The 21,491-nt window shown below is 43.6% G+C and overlaps 1 protein-coding gene and 1 long non-coding RNA gene across 4 annotated transcripts in view; one reads left to right on the top strand and one right to left on the bottom strand.

Annotated features, from left to right (window-relative positions):
* Window positions 1-1,044: 1,044 nt before the first annotated feature.
* alcama (activated leukocyte cell adhesion molecule a) overlaps window positions 1,045-21,491 on the top strand; it is an 86,792-nt gene continuing 66,345 nt past the window's right edge. For 2 of the 3 annotated variants that reach the window (XM_086179209.1, XM_086179208.1), the window contains exon 1: window positions 1,047-1,262. In XM_086179209.1, coding sequence (XP_086035335.1) covers window positions 1,205-1,262 — 58 coding nt within the window. In that variant the 5' untranslated portion in view covers window positions 1,047-1,204. Of the gene's footprint in view, window positions 1,263-21,491 lie in introns of all 3 variants that reach the window. The other variant, XM_086179210.1, reaches the window with a different exon arrangement.
* Window positions 8,999-21,483, bottom strand: LOC147249227 (uncharacterized). Its single transcript, XR_015109254.1, has 7 exons — window positions 21,415-21,483; window positions 17,470-17,585; window positions 16,875-17,024; window positions 14,862-14,926; window positions 10,466-10,596; window positions 10,153-10,217; window positions 8,999-9,758 (listed from the first exon to the last, which is right to left on the bottom strand). It is a non-coding gene; the product is annotated as an uncharacterized LOC147249227 (long non-coding RNA).

Genomic DNA, 21,491 nt, shown 5'->3' with positions numbered 1-21,491 from the left:
TCTGAAAATTATAAAAGATTTCGGTATTAAGATGTGACAAACCATAATCCCCGTAAGCTGCTGAATCAAAAGAAACGTTACACTTTTAATTGCATTTCAGTCCTTACATGTCTGTGGTAGCAAATCTACATTTGTCCCGCTGCCTGTCGGGCCCAGCGCAAACCTCAGGATAATGTCACCACAAATATCCCTGTGCTCGCTCATCAATCACCTCAATCAGCGCTCACCACAGCACCGACATTAACGAGAGTACTGACGTTCTCATTTATTAATTTATGGATTTATTCATTTATAAATCTATTCCACAAGCTTATATATTGGTCAGAACAATGCCGCTGTTCCATCCCTGCTGGGAATCCCCAGGAGACCCCAAAGACCCTTCAAAAAGCCCCGGCATACAGCAGCTATGCATGTATGAAGCTTTAGAGTTTTACCGAAAACTCCGAATAGAGGATGGGTGAAAAGAAGAAGTGCAGCCTTCGAGTGCTCGTCGTCAACATTTGGTTACAATCTCCGGACTGTGCATAAACGCGGACACTTTGGTGTCCACGGCTCATAGAATGTTCTTCAACTGTAGTCATAAGATACAGACATGAAGACACGACATCGACACATTTATCTACCCATCAAAAATATTTCCAGGTCGCGATAGTTGCTCAATCTTGAGATGAACAGATGTGCGATATTTACTCGTAATAGCTTTGGGCCCTACGGCGCAGGATCAACTATAACTAAATGATATATAATCCTCCATATTTATGTCGCTCAGCCGGTAAAGTATTCGTCCAATTTGATCTCTCTCTCTCTCTCGCTCTCTCTCTCTCTCTCTCTCTCTCTCTCCACCCCCCCCCCATGTAAAAAAAAGAGTTTTTTTCAGTTCTACATTCCAGTCTTGTATAGTTTTGATGAAAACTGGACTCGGTACTTTACAATATCACACTATGACCCGCTTCTTACCGTTATTAGAGTTTCCAAATTTCCGACGGTGCCCTGAAGGGACACAGCTCCTCCTCCCCCCTCCCCCCTCCGCACCTCCTCCTCGTGGTCTGGTATTACGCTCTCTCTTACCCTCTCCCAGTGTTTCACCTGCGCTTCCAACCTGACGGCCGGACTGGACGGGGCTTTCTTTCACTTTCGCCTCTGCCTGTGACCCAGAGTGACTGAACCGTTCCCCCGACAGACCCAGACAGCCAACTTCTGAGGGATGGATCCGCCTGCTACCCTGCTGCTGCTCCTCATGAGCGCCGGGACTCTCCTACAAGGTAAAAGTGCTTTATAACGTCGTCACTAACACTTTACAGTAGGCTGGATACTTCTACTAATTATACTACTACTAATTACAACGTGTTTCTCATCAGTAGTTCCTTGTGTACGCGCCATATTCCTGTGAGTAGTTTCACCTGGAGGCTCAAGTATAAACCGACACCTGAAACTACCGCCCTTCCCTCGCGGTACTGTGCGGACACCGTGATTCTTTCATCCGTTCAGACAGAGAACGGACACCAGGCGCGGAAGTGTCGCCGGGTAGTCGTCAAACATTAACAGTTGTAGGACTTCAGTAGGACGGCTCATCCTGGACGGCGAGACAGACAGGTGGGATTATCATCCGCGAGCCCTCCAGATGAGTGCTGTTGCGACCACCCCCCCTCCCCGCGAGCACACGCACACAAACACGCACACACACACACACACACACACACACACACACACAAACACACACCTCCCGCTCTTGCAGTGTGACAAACCTGGGTGTGTGAACCCAACTACCTCATTTGTTTGATTCCAGGGGAGTAGCTGTTAAAATTAGACTGTAATCCAAACCTCTATTTGCGTGTGTGTGCGTACTAATCCATGAATATCAGTGTGGCACACATTTAATGACTTCAGTCATTCTTCTGAGAGGTTGTATTTCCCCCTCTCACTGTCCTATTTGTGATTGTGTGGAAGAATAAATCACCCAGTCCTTCTGCATTGAGGCAGAATATTTATCAGGCTGAAGGGTCCTGGCAGGAACCTTCAAACGGCCCCCTGGGGCTTGCTAACCCCTCTTTGGGGAATGTGTTGGTTGGTCCTGTGTCATGTCAGGGGGTGATAGTGAACAGGGTTTCTTGTGAGCTGAAGAAGAGTTCAAACGCTGATCTAAACTATCAGCAGCTCTGGTACCACTGACATGTTTTTGTGTCACTGACACAGGATCAGTCAGAATAAATGCTTTTCTCTCGCTGCTCTTATCTCCCAGCTGTGTCCCGCTCACATAGCTGCTCTTTGTCAGACTGGCTGGAGGGCGGGTAGCCTGTCTGACTGGTGGCTCACTCTGTGTGTGTGTGTGTGTGTGTGTGTGTGTGTGTGTGTGTGTGTGTGTGTGTGTGTGCGCAAAGACGAGTGGGTGGGAGGTGATTGGTCGACACTCGACACAACCAAGGACTCCATCTCCATCACTTGATACTATCTGGTCTGTCTCTGAACCACGGGCTCCACAGGGGGTGGGAATGCATGTCTCTGCTTTGTCTCATTTGGTTTCTTTGTCTCAATGAAATCCATATTTATCCTGGACGTAACGGCAGACGCCAGAGCTGTAGATAGCAGCTGAAGTCAATTCTTCCAACTTGATCCAGAGCATCCCTCACATCAAAGTGAGAACTTTCAAAGGAGTTTCATATTGAAGTTTGAGGCTGTGAGAGGAATTGGGGGGGGGGGGGGGTGAAGTCACCCGAAAGTGTGAAGCTGCCAGCAAAGCTGTGAGGGGATGTAACAAAATGTGGGGAGTTAAATAAAATTGATTACAGGTGTTAGAGAATGGCATTTTAAGTTATCGTTAGATGATTGGGGAGAGGTGTGCTAAAGGTTGGGGGGCTGTCCGCCATCACTCTCAGGAGGCACGAACATCTTGTGAGTGCTGGACGAAGTCATACAGGTCTGAGTGTGCTGGCAAGGAACGCATCAGTTCCTGTCCTTCAGTTCTTGAAAAGAGTTTAAAAGCTTTCACCCCTAAGATTGTAATTTGGTATTTCGGTATTCAGTTTTCCCGTCTTGCATTAGTGCAAATCTCATGCTATTAGCTCCAAGCTAACGCAGACTGACTGCTAACAACAGCAAAATTAAAAAGAAAAAAAAAATGCAGTCATAAACGCGATACTCAACTTGACATTTTGATTTGAGGTAAAAATAAGGAGCGGGACCATCCAGCACATTCTGGTTAACTTGTTCACACTGGAAGGGTTGTGTTTGGTTCCATGAGTCATCAAGACGTCTTTGTGTGGGGGGGGGGGGTGTCTTTAGTATCAAGTCACCGAACTACGAGTGTCTGAAAAGCAATTTTCATTTCTTAGGTGAAGTAACACTTCAAATCCACTCTGTCCCTGGGAAGTCAGCAGTGACCAGCTCAGCCATCGTGAACTCATGCCCTCTCATCAGATCAATCAGAGGTGGCCGGTCCAGCTCTCACCCTGGAGTGGGAGTCTGAAATTGCGCTAATTTTCAAGTGCTAGCTTTGCTATCCAGTTTTCCTTGGCTTGATCATGCCGCTGAAGACATGCAGTCTTATAAGCATTCACGTTCAGCATGATAAACTGACAGGCAGGGCTTGTAGCTGTCGCGGCAGCAGCATGGAGGACAGTCACTGCTCAAGTTTGAGTTTTTTTTCTCACCAAACACCGACTGAGCAATCTTGCTTGAACACAGATTGGTTTCATTTGAAGTTGAGATGATAGAAACGGCGTGAAAGTTACCAGCAGAGACAGCAAGCTTTCAATCCTCCACGTACAGTATATCGTGAATTGAGGAGCTCCGACCACGCGTGGTACATGGGTCTGAGATTGGGAGCTTGAAGCCGGCTGCCAGTCACCATTCAGCTTCTTGTTTTCCTGTTTCAGTCCCATTCAGATGATGAATGCAGGGACATTAGAACTGGGAGTGAATGCTGATCCAAGCTGTTCCCAGTGCAGGGCATACCTGTATGTTAGCACATGTTAGCAGGTTTTTTTGGCCAGTGAAAATGGGACGATATGAGCATAGAAGCCCCAGCCCCTCCCTGCCCATCTGTGGAGTTAGTTCAGCTGAGACCTGACACTTTGACTCCACTCAGCTACACATGTGCTACTGTTACACAAAATATACGAGCTGGGTATCCATGTGGTCAGTTGTGACATGCTTAGAAGTATAAGTTTAAAAGAAAAAAATTTTTTAGAATAACTTTTTTTACAAAATCCAGAATGTGTGGGATCAGTGGGACTCTTGGGGGGCCGGGGGAGGGGGGGGGGGCAGTTTCACTCTGGCAGGCCACTTGGCTCTCAGAACGCTGGCAGAAACTATTGCATAACTCAGAAAGGTTCCCTACAGTGTTGGGAAGAGTTTAAGGTGTGAGAAATATACCAGAAGTATCATGTGACTCCCCCATAGATAATAAGTCCACACTTCCGGGTGCTTCCAGCATTAACCGTGGAGTTGCAGTAATATAAAATCTACTCACACACACACACACACATACACACACACACACACACACACATATGCCAGTAGCTATGACCATCATGATTAAAATTGGGCTCCACGATAAGAGCGCTATTAGGAAAAGTAATCCCCACATTCAAGTGTGTGAAACCACTCTGTTGAAGATTAGCAGTGAAGAATGTAGTTTTGCTCTTTTGCTGCTGGAAAATTTAGATTTTTGTTGAACTTTTTCTTTATATAATGATTATCAGGGCTGTGCAGTACGGTCAGAATCTTCTATCCTCCATGTGTTATTTTATAGCATGATAAGAGTGTATCGCACCACACAGTAATAGTTCTGTAATGCCAATATAACAAAAAAAGCTTAATGAGCTTATATTTATTACTTTGCTCCAGACATAAAAACAATTGCAGAGCAACAAGTATTTGTCCTTCATTTTGGGATGGTTGAGATGCCCCCCCCTTCCTCCCCCTCCTCCCCCCTCCTCCTCCCTGCCTACCTAAATCAAGTTACTTTATTAGTCAGCTAAATTGACTTGATCACCTAAATAACCAGGCCACATGTCCTGCATAGCTCACATGGTGAACAAGGTATTGCCAAATCTCTGTCCATGGTAAAATGCCTAGTACTCTGTAGTACAGACTAGTGTACTGTGCTACAGTGTACTAGACTGTGATAATATGCCTTTCTCCTGGATCAGTACTAACTCAAAGTGTGGGTTCCAGTTTGATTTGTATTGCATTGTGGTGGTAGCTTTTGCCATTTGATTTATTAGGATTTATTGTAATTATTTGTGGTTGTTTTTTCACACTTGCGTGGTAAAATTTGTGTCGTACACTTCCAGAAACAATGACCATCAAGCATCAGTCCCAGAGACTTTTACTGCCATAGCACAGCCATAAGTAATACATGACTAGTAGATAAATACAGGGCCTGCAGCCTTGCTACTTTCAAAGTTTACTGCTCCACGAATGAGTGAATTATTTTGACATCAATTTTTACAGAGGAGAACAGTGCAGGAATGTCGAGGTCAAACGAGCTGGGCCGTTTTCCTCCTCGGATCTGCTTTAGGGGTTAAATGCTGCTGTGTGTGATGGTCACCTGATCTTGTTTGTTCACTTCCCAGCTCCTGTATTGGTCATCCCTGAGTGACTGTAAAAAGTTCAGTGTGTTCTCACCGCCTTCCTCGTAAAGCTCACCGTTCAGCTGTTACATCAGCACTTGCCTTCACTGTTTGCAACTTTAAGCTTTAGCAAACAGATTTTTTTTGTGCTTTTACCACAGTGCAGGTACGGCTTCTACGGTATTCAACAGTATTTGTGTTCAAAACAAATTTCACATTTGCCGTTTAAATATAATAAGTCATTTAAGAAGAACCTTCTATTGCGATTCCTCAAATGCTTGTTGTATCTCATCACTGTCATAATAAAATTATGATATTATAAAAGAATGCAGGACACCTCCATATTGTGTGAGACAGTTCCTTTGTTAATGGCAAACAGGCTGTACATTTTGCTCAAGTACACACAAGAATTGAACCGGTGACCCTTTAGCTACCAGGCAGCTGCTAGACAACCCCTCTACCTCCTGAGCTAAACTGTCACAGCTCTCATCATAATACATCGGATCATAATTTACCCTGATGGTCCATGAATTGATCTGGAGGAGATCTGTGCTGATATCCAGCTCTGTGCCTGAGGCTACACTAATGCAGCCTCTTGCATTTTTTAATGCAGGGTGGTTTTTGGTTTGAACACCGTTGCTGTCAGTGCTTCATAATGCAGAGCTGATATGCTATCCCCTTTGATAATTGCCTGTTCCTTCTAACCTCAGCCTGACAAGGTAAGCCTACTGTGGTTTCAGCTCCACCGACCTGAGATTTTATGGTCAGGGGCAGCGGTATACTGTATAAATCCATTCAACTGGGAATATGGTCAGAAAAGACCTTCAAGTGTCAAGTTTCTGCTTTTCAGAAAGATCAGTGACAGACGCGACCTCTCAATGGCAGCTCTCAAAGAGGAGTGAGACTGGTGGAACAGAACTAACCCCAGAGTGATGCAGGAATTTAGCTTTCTGTTGCAGGCCAGATTTAGGGCACCTTTCCACCGGCTCACTTCGACTCGGGTCGGGTCGGTTATGGCCCCGTTTCCACTGGCCTCAACACGGTTCTAACCTTTAGCATTTTGGTCCCTGCTCCGCTGGGGTTCCAGGCGAGCTGAGCGGGGACTCAAATGTGATGTAAACACATAGCGGGGTGCAGATTAAGTAACTTACCCGCTTACATCATCTACCTCGTATCATCTTGGCCTTGGTGGAATACTGGTCGATCGCCTTGTAAAGTCTTTTGTTCTTTTCTTGGATGTTCTGTTTCGACGCTTGAAGCCTTGCCTGTCTGTCCTCCCTCACTTTTAGTTCAAGCAAAAACCACAGACAGAGCAACAGGCATCACGCTGCCTCCATGTCCTCCGTTGTTGTTGTTGTTGTGTTGCACAAATTACGCCGGGGAACTCTCAGCCGGTGAGTCCACCCACGCTGACGTGGTACCAGTGCTACTGGAAACGCACCCATACCGAGCCATACCGACCCCACCTGACCTGAGCTGAAGTGAGCCAGTGGAAACTTGCTCTTAGAGTTTCCACTACTTCCTGTTATTGGTGACCAAAATTCAGTTCATGTAACAAATTGAGGCTCAAAAGTTTTAATCAAATTTAACTTTGAAATTTGATCTTGATCTTATTTGAATAGCACGATTTAAATGTGAACATTTTCCATTCAAATGGCAGTCGCTCTGTCGCAGGGCTCAGGAGCTTCTATGGATGAGGATGCAGCCGTGCACCAAGATGCTACGAGATGCTTTAAATGTAAGAGGTGGCTACATGGATTGACACAGCTTTAATCAGTGAAACACATGAAGGGAATCAGACAAAATGTGTTGCGCCGCTTTGTAAAGCCACATCTTGCTATGGCATACGCGTTTCATGTTTGGCCACAAACTGCTGTTGTTATTTCACACCATTCTCCCCCACCACAACTGCTTCTCTGTTTGTAAAGCTGGACATGCAACTTATTATTCAAGCTGGTTTCTGGTGCAATGTGTGAGCCACACGACTCTTTTATAAGTCGCCCCGAGTTTCAGTCTCATCTGGAGTTGATTTCAGTGAACAGGAGGACAGGAGGACCGATCACAGCCGGATCAGATTCCTGAGCGCTCGTTCAATGTCCAGTTGAATTTCAAACATGGTCCAACTTTTGCGGCCTGAGGCTTTTCCCTAGTAGAAAGAGGACCATAAGCTTCAATACCTTTCTCTCCTTACTTGAAGTGGCAGAAAGTGTCTGAAATGGTGACACATATAAGGCAAGTTGGTTGAGCTTCGACTGCAGCATGATGGCTGCCTGATAAGTCGGATCGTGACAGACATGGAGGCGATACATGTTGGCGTCATCTCCATCTTTAACTCTTTCAACTTAAGACAAATTCTTCTTCTTTTTAAAAAAAAAACAACAAAAACGTCCCCAGAGCTTTGAAACAAATCTTTATCAACAGTCGCCATGAGCTAGAGCAGTCCATTGGCGCCCATCAGCCAACCCCCATTGCTTGTTCTTGTACCATGAGAGTGAATTGTATCTTTCCAAATCATCGGTTATGTGGAACCATATTGTTTAACACGTTTAACTGATCTCAGTTGGTGAAATGTGTATATCTAGCACATATGTGGACCTTGTCTAGACCAACCTATCATCTCTTGAAAAGTCAAACCAGAGGGCTAATCCTGCTGATAACCCCCGCAGCCTCACAAGGCAGGGGGCGTGGTAGACAGCTTCTCAGTTGCCTTAGTTGACTTATGGATGTGACGGTTTGAAATGCTTTCTCCATCTGCCCTGACATGTGGAACGACTCTTCTTTTTCTGGAGGGAAAATAACTTTGAGGGGTCGGTGAGCGTGAGGGAAGATACGTGAAACCAGAGGTTGTCTGTGCGTGTGCGTGTGCGTGCGTGAGTGTGTGTGTTCCTTCATTTCCCATCATCTGACAACCCCAGTAGCTTATTTGTAAAAAGGTCGTAGTCTGTTTGAAGCCCTACATAATCCTTCTGCCAGATAGCTTTAGTTTGCTCTGCTATTCAGAACGTCCCACCTAGTCCCCTTCACTGATCAGCCACATAAACACCCAATAACTTAACAAATCCCCCCCCACATGCTGCTGGTGAAATCTCTCACAGTGGAAACAATAGAGCTAAATGCAAGGGAGATTTATTTAAATGTAAAAAGTTGACATCTGGCAGGAACAGGGTTTCTCCTCTGGCGGTGATGGCATTTAAAATGCTTCACTGATCAGGAGAAATATGGAAAAAGTTGATATGGTACCATGGTATAAAGTACTCCGAACACATCAGTGATTCATCTCAGCAATTTCTTCCTGGAGGGTCTGGTTTTGTAATTCCTGCTGGATGAACTGCTCAGTCAGATGCCTTGAAATGAAGGCACAATGGAGCCCCATTTAATTCATTTGTTTCTTGTTATTTGCATTTAAATGCTAAGATGATACCAAAAAAGACCCTTGGCTTGCATGGTGGCTGAAATATGTTTATTTTTTTAATGATTCTGTATCACTGGAGAATGTCAGCTGTCCACTGTGGAGCGAGCGAGAGAATCTTTCAGCTTCTGATGAGAACTTTCAAAAATAAAATCCTACGCCAGCTCTGAGAAAAAGTTAATGTGTTACTGCTTTCATTTTGAAGGCGAAACCATTGTCACACGTTCACGTTCTATGCCTTGTAGCTTGAGTGTTCAGAAAGGTTTCCTGAAAAATGTATTGCTGTTGTTTTCATTTTATTGTAACTGTTAAACATTTGGTGCGTGGGAGGGAGCCAGAGAACTTGAGGAGAATCCACTCAGGCATGGGGGAACATAAAAATTCCACATATATTCGCACAGTTATACACTATGTTAAGGAATTAAAGCAATGCCAGTTCTGTTTAAGAAATGATTGTTGTCTTTCTGCTTTAGAAATATATTGATAGTAGTATCTATAAGTTTCAGGTTGTTGAGTTGTCTCAACAGGGAAGGGAAACAGAAATTGATGTTAAAATGCTACCGCGTGGAAGCGCCCTTGTCAACAAGCCAAGGCCCCAGGAGCAAAGCACAAGCTGGAGCGGAGTGGTGCAGAATGAGTGTTGGTTTTATTGTTGTTAATTTGACGAAGCTGATGAAGTGATGAAGGTGGTTGCTGCCTGATATGACTGCTGACGAGTAGTTGAGCACAAACAAGAGTAATAGGCGTAGATTGCTGAGTCTTGATTGGTGGGTGAGCTGCAGGTACAGAGGGAGAACACACACACACACACACACACACACACACACACACACACACACACACAGGGAACCAGGACGAAGAGGGAGGGGAAACGGCATGAGACGAAAGGGAGAGACAGAAATGACAGAGGAACTTTGCCAAATTTAACGTTCCCCTGCCCTCTGAAGTGTTTTGCTTATTGTTGTGTGTGTAGTTTGAAACTCATCAGGCAGAAGTGAAAATCTGAGAATAGAAAATACATACAAGTGTGATATTTTGGAACCAACACTGGTCCAGAATGCTGACAACTCGCCACTTGGCTAATGATGTGTTTTATTGTACTCAAGACTTTGTGTTATTCAAGCTTGTCAGGATACCAGGTGGATATGCAGGCGTGTCTGGCGAGCTCACCTGTACGTTAACCCACCTCCTGGATCTGTCGTGGCGCCTCTCACGATTCCGATCCTGTCAGGTTCCTAATTACAAAGGAGTTAAGTTTGCATCTTGAAATCTTGATTCAAACGTTAAATTTACGACAACATGGGGACGTTTACTGGCGACTGCTGTGCTCCCCGTTACGGCAGTAATTGACAAGTAAATTAGATATGATGTACACATGACACACATAAGAGACAAAACTGTATAACACAGAGGGAGTGAGCAGAAAAAAACAACAGAATCAAACCATCTTGAAAATGTAGGGGTTTCTGAAGGTGATACGTACTGTATGTCTGGTCCTGTGGTGTGACATCATGGGGCTGCCCTGTACTCGGGACAGTTCAGTGAGCGTTACCCTTTACAACCACTTCTCCAAGACAGAAAATCCCCTTATTCACAAAGTGTCCCACGAAGGAGCTGCAGCGGAGGTAGAAAGCAGTACAGTCAGAGGTGAAACTAAATGACATCATGGGAACCCCCCCCCCCCCCCCCACACACACACACACACACACACACTTCACAAGATACATGATTCAACCAGTAGCGTAGCACTGTGTGTGTCAGGTTGTTTCCATCTGGTTATGATGTCATGGTGGAAGTCATGTGACAGGTTACAGGGAAGCATGACTGTTTCAAAACCTCAAGGTTCAGCACAGTGTTTACTCATAACTCGGAGAGCTGCAGCTTTGTATGTGTGAGGAAATTAAAATTCCCTCAAATCTGCTATGCCGTGGCGGCTGTGGTGAAATACTGATGGAGTGAGCCAGCAGATTTATTGACTGTTGTTGACGGGCAAATAGTCATGACTCTAATCTTAGAAGGTTCCTTCCCATGTGCACCAGTCATGGTTTTTTTTTTATCCCCCATAGCATTGTGAGATTGATAGCCTCTGTTCACTGGAGAACTGTTCTGGTAGACAGGATGAGATTTAGATTTATTTTTCTCTGCCACTGCATCAAATTCAGACGTTTAAAAAAAAAAAAGTATCCTTGTTTCTGAGGAATTATTAGTTCAATTTTTTTAAGGCATGGCATTAGACTGTAACAGACTGAAAGGGGAGCTGAGATAGGGGTTTTCCACAAGCTAGACTCAAAGGCAGTTGTGTATCCAATTACAGGTAACAAAGAAAAAAAAAGAAAAGAAAGAGGGGACAAAGCTGATGTGTTAGTGCTGGCAGCAGAGCACCCATCCTCCATCTGGAGAAGCATCTGGTTTATTTACGTATTTACCAGACTGCAACAGTTGGGCCTTGCTGATCCTGGTCCTCTCAGTGCAGTCCTTTCAGCCGGGACAGGGACGGAATCTGCTTTCCAACCAAGCTGACCGCCTGAGGGACGCCTGTGTCCTTCATTCACGTGTTCACTTTCTCAGGAGAAACCTGTAGAATGCCCACCCCTAAACGCAGTCATGCTACCGCAACAATAACAAGCCTCTGATATACCGTGGTACTGGAATAATACACATTTTTGGTCGCACTACCCAGCATTAGAAAAACTTCTTCTTCATCCTTGTTGGATGAGAGATGAGGGCCACTGAGAACCTCTGTTAGATAAACTTGAACAAATAGAATAGTCTCTTTTACATAAATGCATAAAAATGTATTTGCAATGGGCTATTGAGTTTGTATTTGCTGACTACATTAGCCAGTGCTGGTCAAGAGAATGTGTGCAACACAATGTGACACTGGGCCGTGGATCCATGTGCTTTTATTCTGGCTTGTATGCTGGACTCTGTAATTATGTCTTGAACTCTGATACTGAGGACAGAAATAAATTGACAGCTGATGAACAAGCGTCCAAATTATAGCTGGAATTATTTGTATGAGTCAGTGTCTGTGTCTCGGTGCTGATTCTAAATGGACTTTATCACCATATTGTAGTACGTGTGGTCAGTAACTGACTGTCAATTCAAATGAAGAAAAGGTGGAATTCATTCATGTCTGAATAGTATTTACTGTCAGTTATTACACTGAACTGGAGACATACCCTATTTTAATAAAGTATTTCTCATTTCAAGTAGTCCAGGGAAAGAGCTGTATTCAAAAATAAAACACTGAGCTTTTACGGTTAAAACATAAATGCTCCATCAAAATGGAAAAAAATCATAGCATTTTATTTATTCCTAGTAAATTACTGTCAGAGGGGAGGGAGGTGAACCCAAAACGCAGAAGCGAGGAGGCAGGATGAAATGTGCAACTTAGTTTATTTATCAGGAAACTAGAATTAACTGGTAAAGTAAAACTATACCACAACACAACCGCAATGATGTCTCAGATAAGTCCTTAACTAAAAGTGCAGAACTTAAAGTGGATAGACAGGGCTGTGACCTTTATTGGGTATCGGTATGGAGGTCTGGGTCTGGACCAGCACAGGAGGCCCCCTATTAGTGACCCATGTGCTCTAGCAGATGGCTGCTGTTAATCTAAATCAGGGGTCCCCAGACTTTTTTCTGTGAGGGCCACATAACTTTCCCCTTCTCTGATGGGGGGCCGGGGTCACTTTGTAACAGAAAATGTGTGACAATCATGGGGGTGCCTAAACGTAAAAATGTATTGTTTTCCAGAAAGCCACACTACCAAATAACCGTCTCTGGGTTCGGGTCTAGGAATTTTTTTCTGGGGGTTGCCAGATGGAGGCACAGACTGCAGAAGGGTGGACTAGAATGTCTGTGCGTGTATGAAATAGTTACTAACTGACTGTGTTCACACCAAACGGCAATGGGAATTTTCGCGTCGCTTTATTCGCGAATATAAACACATTGATCCAGCGATCAAATTCGCACGAAAAAAGTGACGTGAAAATTCGTGTTGCATTTGGTGTGAAGATTCGGGCTGCAACTAACGACTCTTTTAATAGTCGACTAGTCACCGACTATTGAAACGATTAGTCGACTAATCGGATAATTATTAATTTTTTCTTAAATTTAGCATGAGGTTGATTTAATTATGTGGCAAATAATAAACAAGAAAGATGGGCACAATGAAAAATACATCTTTTGTTGAACATTCATTAATTTAAAATACGTTTGTCAGGCACAGTCTCATAATGCTAGAGCTCTCTTTTATAGCGAAAATACGCTTATAAAATGTACAATGTGTGTCCTAAAAACCGTATTGGCTTGAATGTTACTTAAATCTCACTGAGGTGAGTCAGACTCCGTCTCGTTCAACTGCCCGACGGGCTTCTTTAAATGTTCCTGCATCACCGCCATGACACCAAGGTCTGCTTTGCAACCTTTGCTAGTAGTCTTTTTATTCGCCGTATCCAGGCTAAAATGCCACCAAACTTTAGAAGTTTTAGTGCGCGTACCTGATGTTGACGCCGCGTTCCTGTATGTTACAGCTCAGAGACAGAGACGCTACTGCGCATGAGCGACTCTCGGCAGAGATTATAATCAAGTGAGATGCCTCACTCTGTTGGAAAAACGCGTCTGTCGACAATAGAATTCATTGTCGACAATTTCTATTATCGATCGCAGCCCTAGTGAACACACCTTAATAGTTAATAATGAAAATAGTTAATTGCTAGTTCTCAATTTTATTATCAAATACAAATACACTCATGGAAAAAAAATCAAAATGCATCTCTGGTATTGTTCAGGGGGCCGGGCCATAGTTTGGGGACCACTGATCTAAATAGTGGATAAACTCCACGGATCTCACTTGAAACACCAAAAATCAATAGCTGTAAAAGAAATGTTAACAGGTTTGACTCCCGTATCCATCGGTCATGATTGCAGCTGTAGATGTCAGTTAGCTCGATGCAGCGGATTGTGGCCGCTAAAGGAAACCAGAGAGGATCAAAAGCTCTGGGTTGAAGAGGTACAGATACAGCCCTCCACCAGTCACTGAGGTGAAGGAGGTTTGCGGGAAAGCCTCTCTCCAACATTTCACTCCCTGGAGCTCCAATAAGTCTTTGACCGTAGTTAACCAGAGCCAATATTTCCCTCCTGAAAGGTAAAATTTACTTGGAAGCTGCAAACATAATGGTGACTGTGAATCTATGAGTTCATTGTGAATTGCAGTTCTCAGGATTAGCATTGATCCCTACAGCATCCAATTACTCCTCTGAATTGGTGCCTTGGGTGCATTTCTGGAGATGTAATAGCCTGGCCCATTGTATTAGACCATTTAACATGCTTTTTTTTCAAATAAACACAAGAAAGATGAATGAAAACTCAACAAAGTGCATGAATAAAAAGAAAGCTGCTGCAGAAGTCCAATCTATGAAATCCAGACAGTGTAATAGTGACCATGTCCAATGGAGCAACACTTTGACCTGACAGACACGCTTGTCGAAATGGCTCTCTCCATTCTTTGAGAAGTCTGTAATGACCAGTGAAACCAAAGTTTCTCAACACAACACACACACACACACACACACACACACACACACACACACACACACACACTGGAATATTTATGAACTGCCTGCCTGCAATTTGAGATGGCAGCATTTGACTTGTTGTTTGACCTGGGTTGCCGAGACGTTCCAAGAATGAAGTAGTGTCAGCTACTGCGTGAACTATTTTCATGATGGTCACAGCCATTAGCTTCTTAAAACTTTCTGCCATGTCTAAGGTCAAACCTCTGGTACAGATATGCTACAAACATGCAGGGTGCATACTTTATTAAACTGAATCCAAACTATATTAAAACAACTGTGGGTATTTAGAAAACTCACCAGCCTCTTCTTCCAAGATATGAAATGCAGAGCGACGTCTCCAGTCTCCGGACAGGTTGTCACTCCTGTAGGATCATCTTAAAATCAGACAAATTTTAGAGAGAGGCATTTCTGCGTATGCCACAGGACTGTTGCATGTGAAGGCCGTGTCCAAACATGCCCGTGGAACAAAGGGCCCAGGGGTGTGTTTGGTCGAATGCTGTAGAGGCGGGGAGACGTGGACGTGTGCCTTGAAGTGTCTGGAGACAAAGTGGTGGCACGACAGGAGATAGAAAAGTGGGTCATGTTGACATTGTTTGTTCCTTTTAATTGGCGCATCTCAGCGGCTTCCCAAAGCAAGCATTCATCTGGCGTTTCCCCCCGAAGGCTCTCAATGCCTGAAGAAAACTTTACAGTTAAATATCATCATGTTTATGCTAAACTGCTTCCAGCTAAAGTGCCACCTACCATGTCTCCAGCTCCTCAGGTCCAGGATTCTCAGTGTGCTTCTAAATAATGATACTGGCACACCGTAAATTATTTCCAAGATGCTTTGGAGTCAATGGGAATGAAAAAAAAAAAGAACCCTAAAAAAAACGGAATACTGAATACTCCAAGCTGTATGAGGTTGTGTGTGTCTTCTGCCCGAGCAGCACACACACATTCATGGATGGCTCATCAGCACGGCCCTCACTGCGAAAGGGCAGTGAGCAGAATAGTCATGACTATTAACTACACAAAATGATTTGTTTCTTTTCTCATTTCAGCTCAGTGTGAGTGTCTCTGCGCTCTGCTGTTGTTTGCTTGAGAGGTTTTTCTTCTTTTTAATGCTTAAAGCAAATTGTAAAAACTGAACCGCAGCATCCCTGAAGTCACTAGATGTACTTGAATGAGCTTGCAAGGTTTTGAGTGACAGCGTAGAATGCAACGTTCCAGCCTCTTGATCTCTTAATCAGGATTTGTCATTGAAGACACAATGAATAATTTCTGATTTATATATTCTGTCTTTTATTTTGAAATACTTGGCCACACTTTCATGGTTTGCTTCTGAACTAACAACTGTAAGGAGGGAGAGGAAGGAGAAGCACCACTAGAAGATGCAATAACTGTCTTCTGCTTGTACTGGTCGTGCCTGGCATTGGTTTTAACGCAGCTTATCGGTTTTATGCATGACAATGAAACGACACAATCGAACCGCGGCAGGGGAGAGCACAGAGTCAGACTAATGTGGAACAGTAGCACACTCTTGGTGGCGTCGATCAGCTGAAGCAGGACTGGGTGGTCCTTTTGACGGAATCATATAAGCTTTGAATCTCGGCCCAGGCACATTGTCAGGCTCTGTTAGTCAGGTCCAGCAGCTGTTAAGCACCATTTCACCGTGACTCAGGCTGTAACATTTCATTCATTCAACATAAGCCAGGTTCTCCCTGACGTCTGCAGGCCATCATTGCATGCTGGGACACAGTTTACCCTTCTCAAAAAAAAAAAAAAGATCACATCTCCTGCAACTTGGATATCACATATAAGACTTGGCTAGCATTTTGATGAATTGTTAAGCCCTGCGTTGAAAGATATTCCTAGTGATTTGTATACCACTAGTATTTTTAAATGGAAGCAGTAATTATTAATTACTGCTGGAACTAGATGGTTTTTCTTCACCAAAGACGAGATTACGGCACATAACAGCAGGAACAGCAGCAGTGGCAGTCTGCGGGGAGCTATTAATAACATTTACAGTGCCATTAACAAAGCAGTTTCCAGACAAATGCGAACAGTTTGGTTGGAGTGAATAAAAGAGTTGTTGGAGTATATCCTCTAAATCTCTGGAGTAAACAGGCGATAATGTAGACATTGTGCTTATGGTAGTAAGTCAGCATGTGGATGAGACTCAGATCAGTGAGAAAGAAATAAAAATAGAAAAGAGAAAGGAAAACGAAAACGGCAGCAAGTAGGTCAGGTGTTAGTCAAGGGAAGAAACTGAAAATGCACTTCACTGTATCCTCAGTGTGCTTTTACTAGGGAGGGGTGAATTACCTTCAGGTGGCTGCGTCACCATGGGATGAATAAACACACCTTCCGAAGGGTAATTAACATTTGGATGTCTTTAGCTGCGTAGATATATGATTCCTCACTTCCAAAGATGAAAACAACCACAGGAAAAAAAAACTCCTCATGCAGCTGAATCTATAAGAAAGAAAGGAAAGAAAATGTATTCCATGAATTGTGCACCCCTATTACAAGGTTTTTAAAACAACACTAAATGGTCATGTGGTATATTTAACATTTACAATGTGCAGTTCATAGTACAACATTCTTGTCAAATCCTGCAAGTATATTTTACTGTTGTGCCTCCAGCATGTTTCTGTTGATAATCCTGAACTTCATGCACCCTTGAAGCCAAGGCTCTTGGTTTTTAAGCTGACAGACACTTCTGAGCTTGTGAAGGCGGTGGTGGCGCAACATGAGGCCTCACACTTCAGTTGTGGATAGCTAGTGCTGCGGCGCCGCTCAAGGTTTCAGCCCTGCCTGGTCTCATCCCAGTGATCAGAAAATCCGATTTGCAGTTTACCGGTGAATTTCATCTTTGAGGTCCGCTACGCTGCTGCAGAACATGAAGATGTTTACTTACGGAGCATTAAAGTCTTGAAGAGATGTGAGGAGGGAGGATTCGGATCTGTGATCGCCCATGGATGTGGATCTCCAGAGAGCAACGTAGAAGAGATGAACTCCATTTACAAGCCACGCCTGAATTTGATTATAAAGACAAGTATCTGGCGTGTCACAGTTATTAATTTGACATTTGAACTCTTTCCCCACCAGTGTCTTGTGAAAATCTGACTAATTTTCCAAGGCCCTGAGAACAAAGTGGTGTAATCATGGAGAAAAAAAAGAAAATTTAAGAAGACCAAAGCCTCAAATTCATGAAAAATATATTAAGGGCATCTTTTCCTTCCCTTTTATCCACACTTGAAGTTTGGTTTTTAATGACATTTTAAGACAAAAAGTTAAGAAAAATGCATTTTTGTAAAGAAAGCTATTTTAAACCATAAATCTGATATGCTGTTTGTATTTATTAATTTTTGTGTTTTTTTTTTCCTCACTGACATTTAATTCCATTGTCTATAATATGAAATAATCAATAGTTATCGGCCTGCTGGGGCCGTGAGCACCTCCCTAGACAACTGGCGCATCTATCCGCCTCCTTTGTGAGACTTAAGTGCTCCTAAGTCGAGCTGGTGCAGTACCGCAGTACCACAGGGCCCCTGGGGACCGTCAGCATCGATCCATCTGCTGCCTCTTCCAGTTTCTGGAGCTTCTTCTTGGCACTTTTGTGAAAACAAGGCTGAGTGGTTTGGAAATGGAAGCCCTGCACACCCACTCTCAACACTGGTTTTCAGACATTTCTCTGCTGGACTGCTATTTACAAAGTCTTCATAGAAACGGAGAGATTAGGTCTTTGAATTGTGCAAAGACCCACAGTAAACCCTGCATTATACTTGTCTTTAACTTGTGTTCAGCGCCTCAGGCTTCTCTCCTTGAGTCAGCTGCGCTAGCTGTGGGTGTTATCCTTTCCTGACCAGTCCTTGTTGGTCCCTCTTAGTCACTTTGCCATTTTTCAGACAATTTTTTTTTCTAACCACAATAATACAGTTTCAACTTGCAGTTCTGCTTCTTTGGTTGACATGAAATATATCTTACAAAGTCTAAATGAGAAATTCCTCAACCGTCTAGAAAGCTGACTTCCTTTCTTTGGATTTGTGACTTTAAATTCTCTGCAGTGTTCTTTCTCTCTCTAAACACACACTCAGGTCATTACAGAGTTTTTGTGGGTTTTTTCTTTTCTTGTCCATCTCCAATCAATTTAAGATAAAATCAAAGTGTGTTAGTCGCACTGTAAAGGCAGGCCTACAGTGTGCAGTGAAAGAATTTGCTGGCTAAATGATGTGCTCAGTATGAATAACGAGCAACAGTCTAAACCCTGGAAACCCCTTAAAAGCTTCCTTTACTCTTAATTGATTGGATTAATTTGATGCTTTATAAACTCAGAGTCAGCACCAGCCGAGTGATTCCATGTTTTGCCTGAGGACACTTGAGGGAAGCTTATGGTTTCTGACACAGAGCGGTCCTGCCATTGTAGAACTGGCCGGCTGCACAGCTCTGCCAGCTCTGAGTGTAAGAAGAGGGCCTCAAAGGAATGGAAGCACAGAGGAATGTGCCAGCAGCATTTGCACTTCACATGAGATTATAAACAATTTGGACAGTCCCAACCATTCTTGGCTCTGATCCCAGTCTCAGTCCTTTAATATATGTCCATAATGAGCATAATCCAGTACTTATTTCATCAAGATTTAAGTACATATCTACAAAGACAGCTCTATAGCTATACCAAATCTGACAACTTGTTTTTCACAAGCAACTTGTGTATGGAAGGTCTTTCCAAAGCACACCCAGACAGCACAGCCCTCCACCAAGGTAAAGTTTGCTGAGAAACGACTGAAAATGTCCCAGTGCACTGTTCCTCCCTTAAGTGTGGTAAAAATCTGTAGATCGTTTTTTCGTAACCCTAATGACAGAAGGTCACTCAGAGAGCACATTCCTCTGCCAATGCAATATTCACATGTAAATGTCCTCCCCGGCCCGTTACACACCCTCAACCACGTTTAGTCCAAGTTTCAAGTAAACTGACAGATGTGGGGGAGAACCACGTTAAGTAGCACTCGAGTGTAGCGATGCCTTGTGTCAATCTCGGAGTCTGAGGTCAGATTCACTCATCATATGTTGCGGGATATCCTTGTATGTCACAATTCTGTTTTCTTAAACTCAGGAAGAGGAAACACTTTACCATTATCCGGCAGAAGAGACTCCGGGAGATGGTTTTTGCATTTCTTCTCCTGGCAACAACTTCAGAAGATCGTTGCCGTCCCCTGAGAGCACATAAGCACTTGTGTTGCTTTTCCAGACTTCTGGGCCGTATTTTAGTAACAACTCTTAGATTGGAACTAAGTTTGCTCAGTTCCATAACTGTACAGACAATCAAAGCATGACTGATTATGAGAACTACTGATGTGATTTGTTAGCATGTAGCCAGCAACAGCCAAAATCATGATCCTGGTAAATGATGATGCCCTGTTACCCGGCTGGAATAAACTAATAGAAGCTGTCATGTCAGTCCAGAGCGGCAGACTGTTTGTCCCTTAATTGGATTTCCAGACTTTGCTAGTTTGTTCCTCTGCTATGCACAACGGAGCATGCAGTTTCTGTCAAAGCCTGAGACATCCAGCCACTGTAGAGCGACAGCGGTCCAAAACTCTTATGTTGAATGCTAAAACAAAAGTTTGAAGCCTGTGAAAGAAGGCAGCAGGATTCATCAGCTGGGAGTCGACAGAGCACTGAGCAGGCAGGAGAGCTTGTCATTCAGAGTTACCTCTGAGTTCGGACCAGAAAACTTTCAGACATATAAAGAAAAAGAAACTCCCAATTTTTTTACTCTCTACTCACCATTAGCTTTTTATCTCACACAGAACCAGCTGATGTATTATGTCAGCTAACAAGCTTCAAGATACAACCAGACAGAGTGTTTTCACTCATAGATATTTATACAATGTGTGCATACGTTCGGCATCCTCAACACAAAATGATTTAATCTGTTTTTCACATAAAGTCACAGATATGGCTGAATTTTTGGAGTTTGGGATGAGTTAGTGCTATTATGCACTTAGACGCCTGAAGTTTCAATCTGTGGAGGAAAGGATTTAAGATACAACATTCAGTGGTAGTTCACTGCTCTGCTGCAGTCCAGAGCAAGACCAGCACAAGACCAGACCCGTAGTGCCTGGAGGCCTACTGCTAAGCCCAGGGGTATTGTGGTCTAATTATAAATTTGGGACTAGATGGGAACCACTCAAAGCTCTGCCTCTCTTGGCCTTATTGAGGAAATACCAGGCTGATCTCCCATGGACCAGTTACAGATAACACCCCCCGTCAGAAAGTGCTCTCTCAGGATGGTCTCAGCGCTCAGGTATGCCATCCTGCTTAGTAACCCAGCAGTAATGTGCAGCAGCAGCAGCAGGAGTTCTGCTCAGGCCTGTTCTCGTAATCACCAATTATGTTGACTTATCACACAATAAATGAACAAGGACATAATCATGAAGCTGACCTTGATTTACTTACCGTCGTGTTTGTTATATGTGAATTGTGAGTGGCGCTACGTCTCATCTCCTCTGTGTCTCTGAGGTTGAGATTTACACACACACACACACTCATATGCAGCAAGTCCAGGGCTTACACTATCACTGTTCCGTCATCAATAAATATTTATTCAAGCAGAATGTAACACATGTTGGCACAAAGAGGATTTTCCTCTTGAAAAACAAATGTCACTTCTACAATCAGTGGGTGTCTTGTCTTGCACTTGCAAGTGTCAAAACAAACTAAAAAAGTGCTGAAACACTCACAGCTTGCTAACTTTATCAGGCGGCCCTTTGTCCTAATGTTTAACTCAATCTCCCCCCGTGCGGTTTCACATGTGCAGGCTTTAGTGGAAAACAGTGTGTCTGGTTAGTGGTCAACTTACCAGTGTTTCACCGCTCTGCTGCTCCAAAACCAGGAAAAACTGAAGAAAAAAACCAGCTTGTTCTTGTTCTTCTAGTC

The sequence above is a fragment of the Aulostomus chinensis genome, chromosome 15 (assembly GCF_037954235.1).
Source record: "Aulostomus chinensis isolate RoL2024-O1b breed Wild chromosome 15, RoL_Achi_v1.0, whole genome shotgun sequence".
NCBI lineage: Eukaryota > Metazoa > Chordata > Actinopteri > Syngnathiformes > Aulostomidae > Aulostomus > Aulostomus chinensis.
The sequence above is the reverse complement of the archived record's forward strand: the minus strand, read 5'-3'. Positions and strand labels throughout refer to the sequence as shown.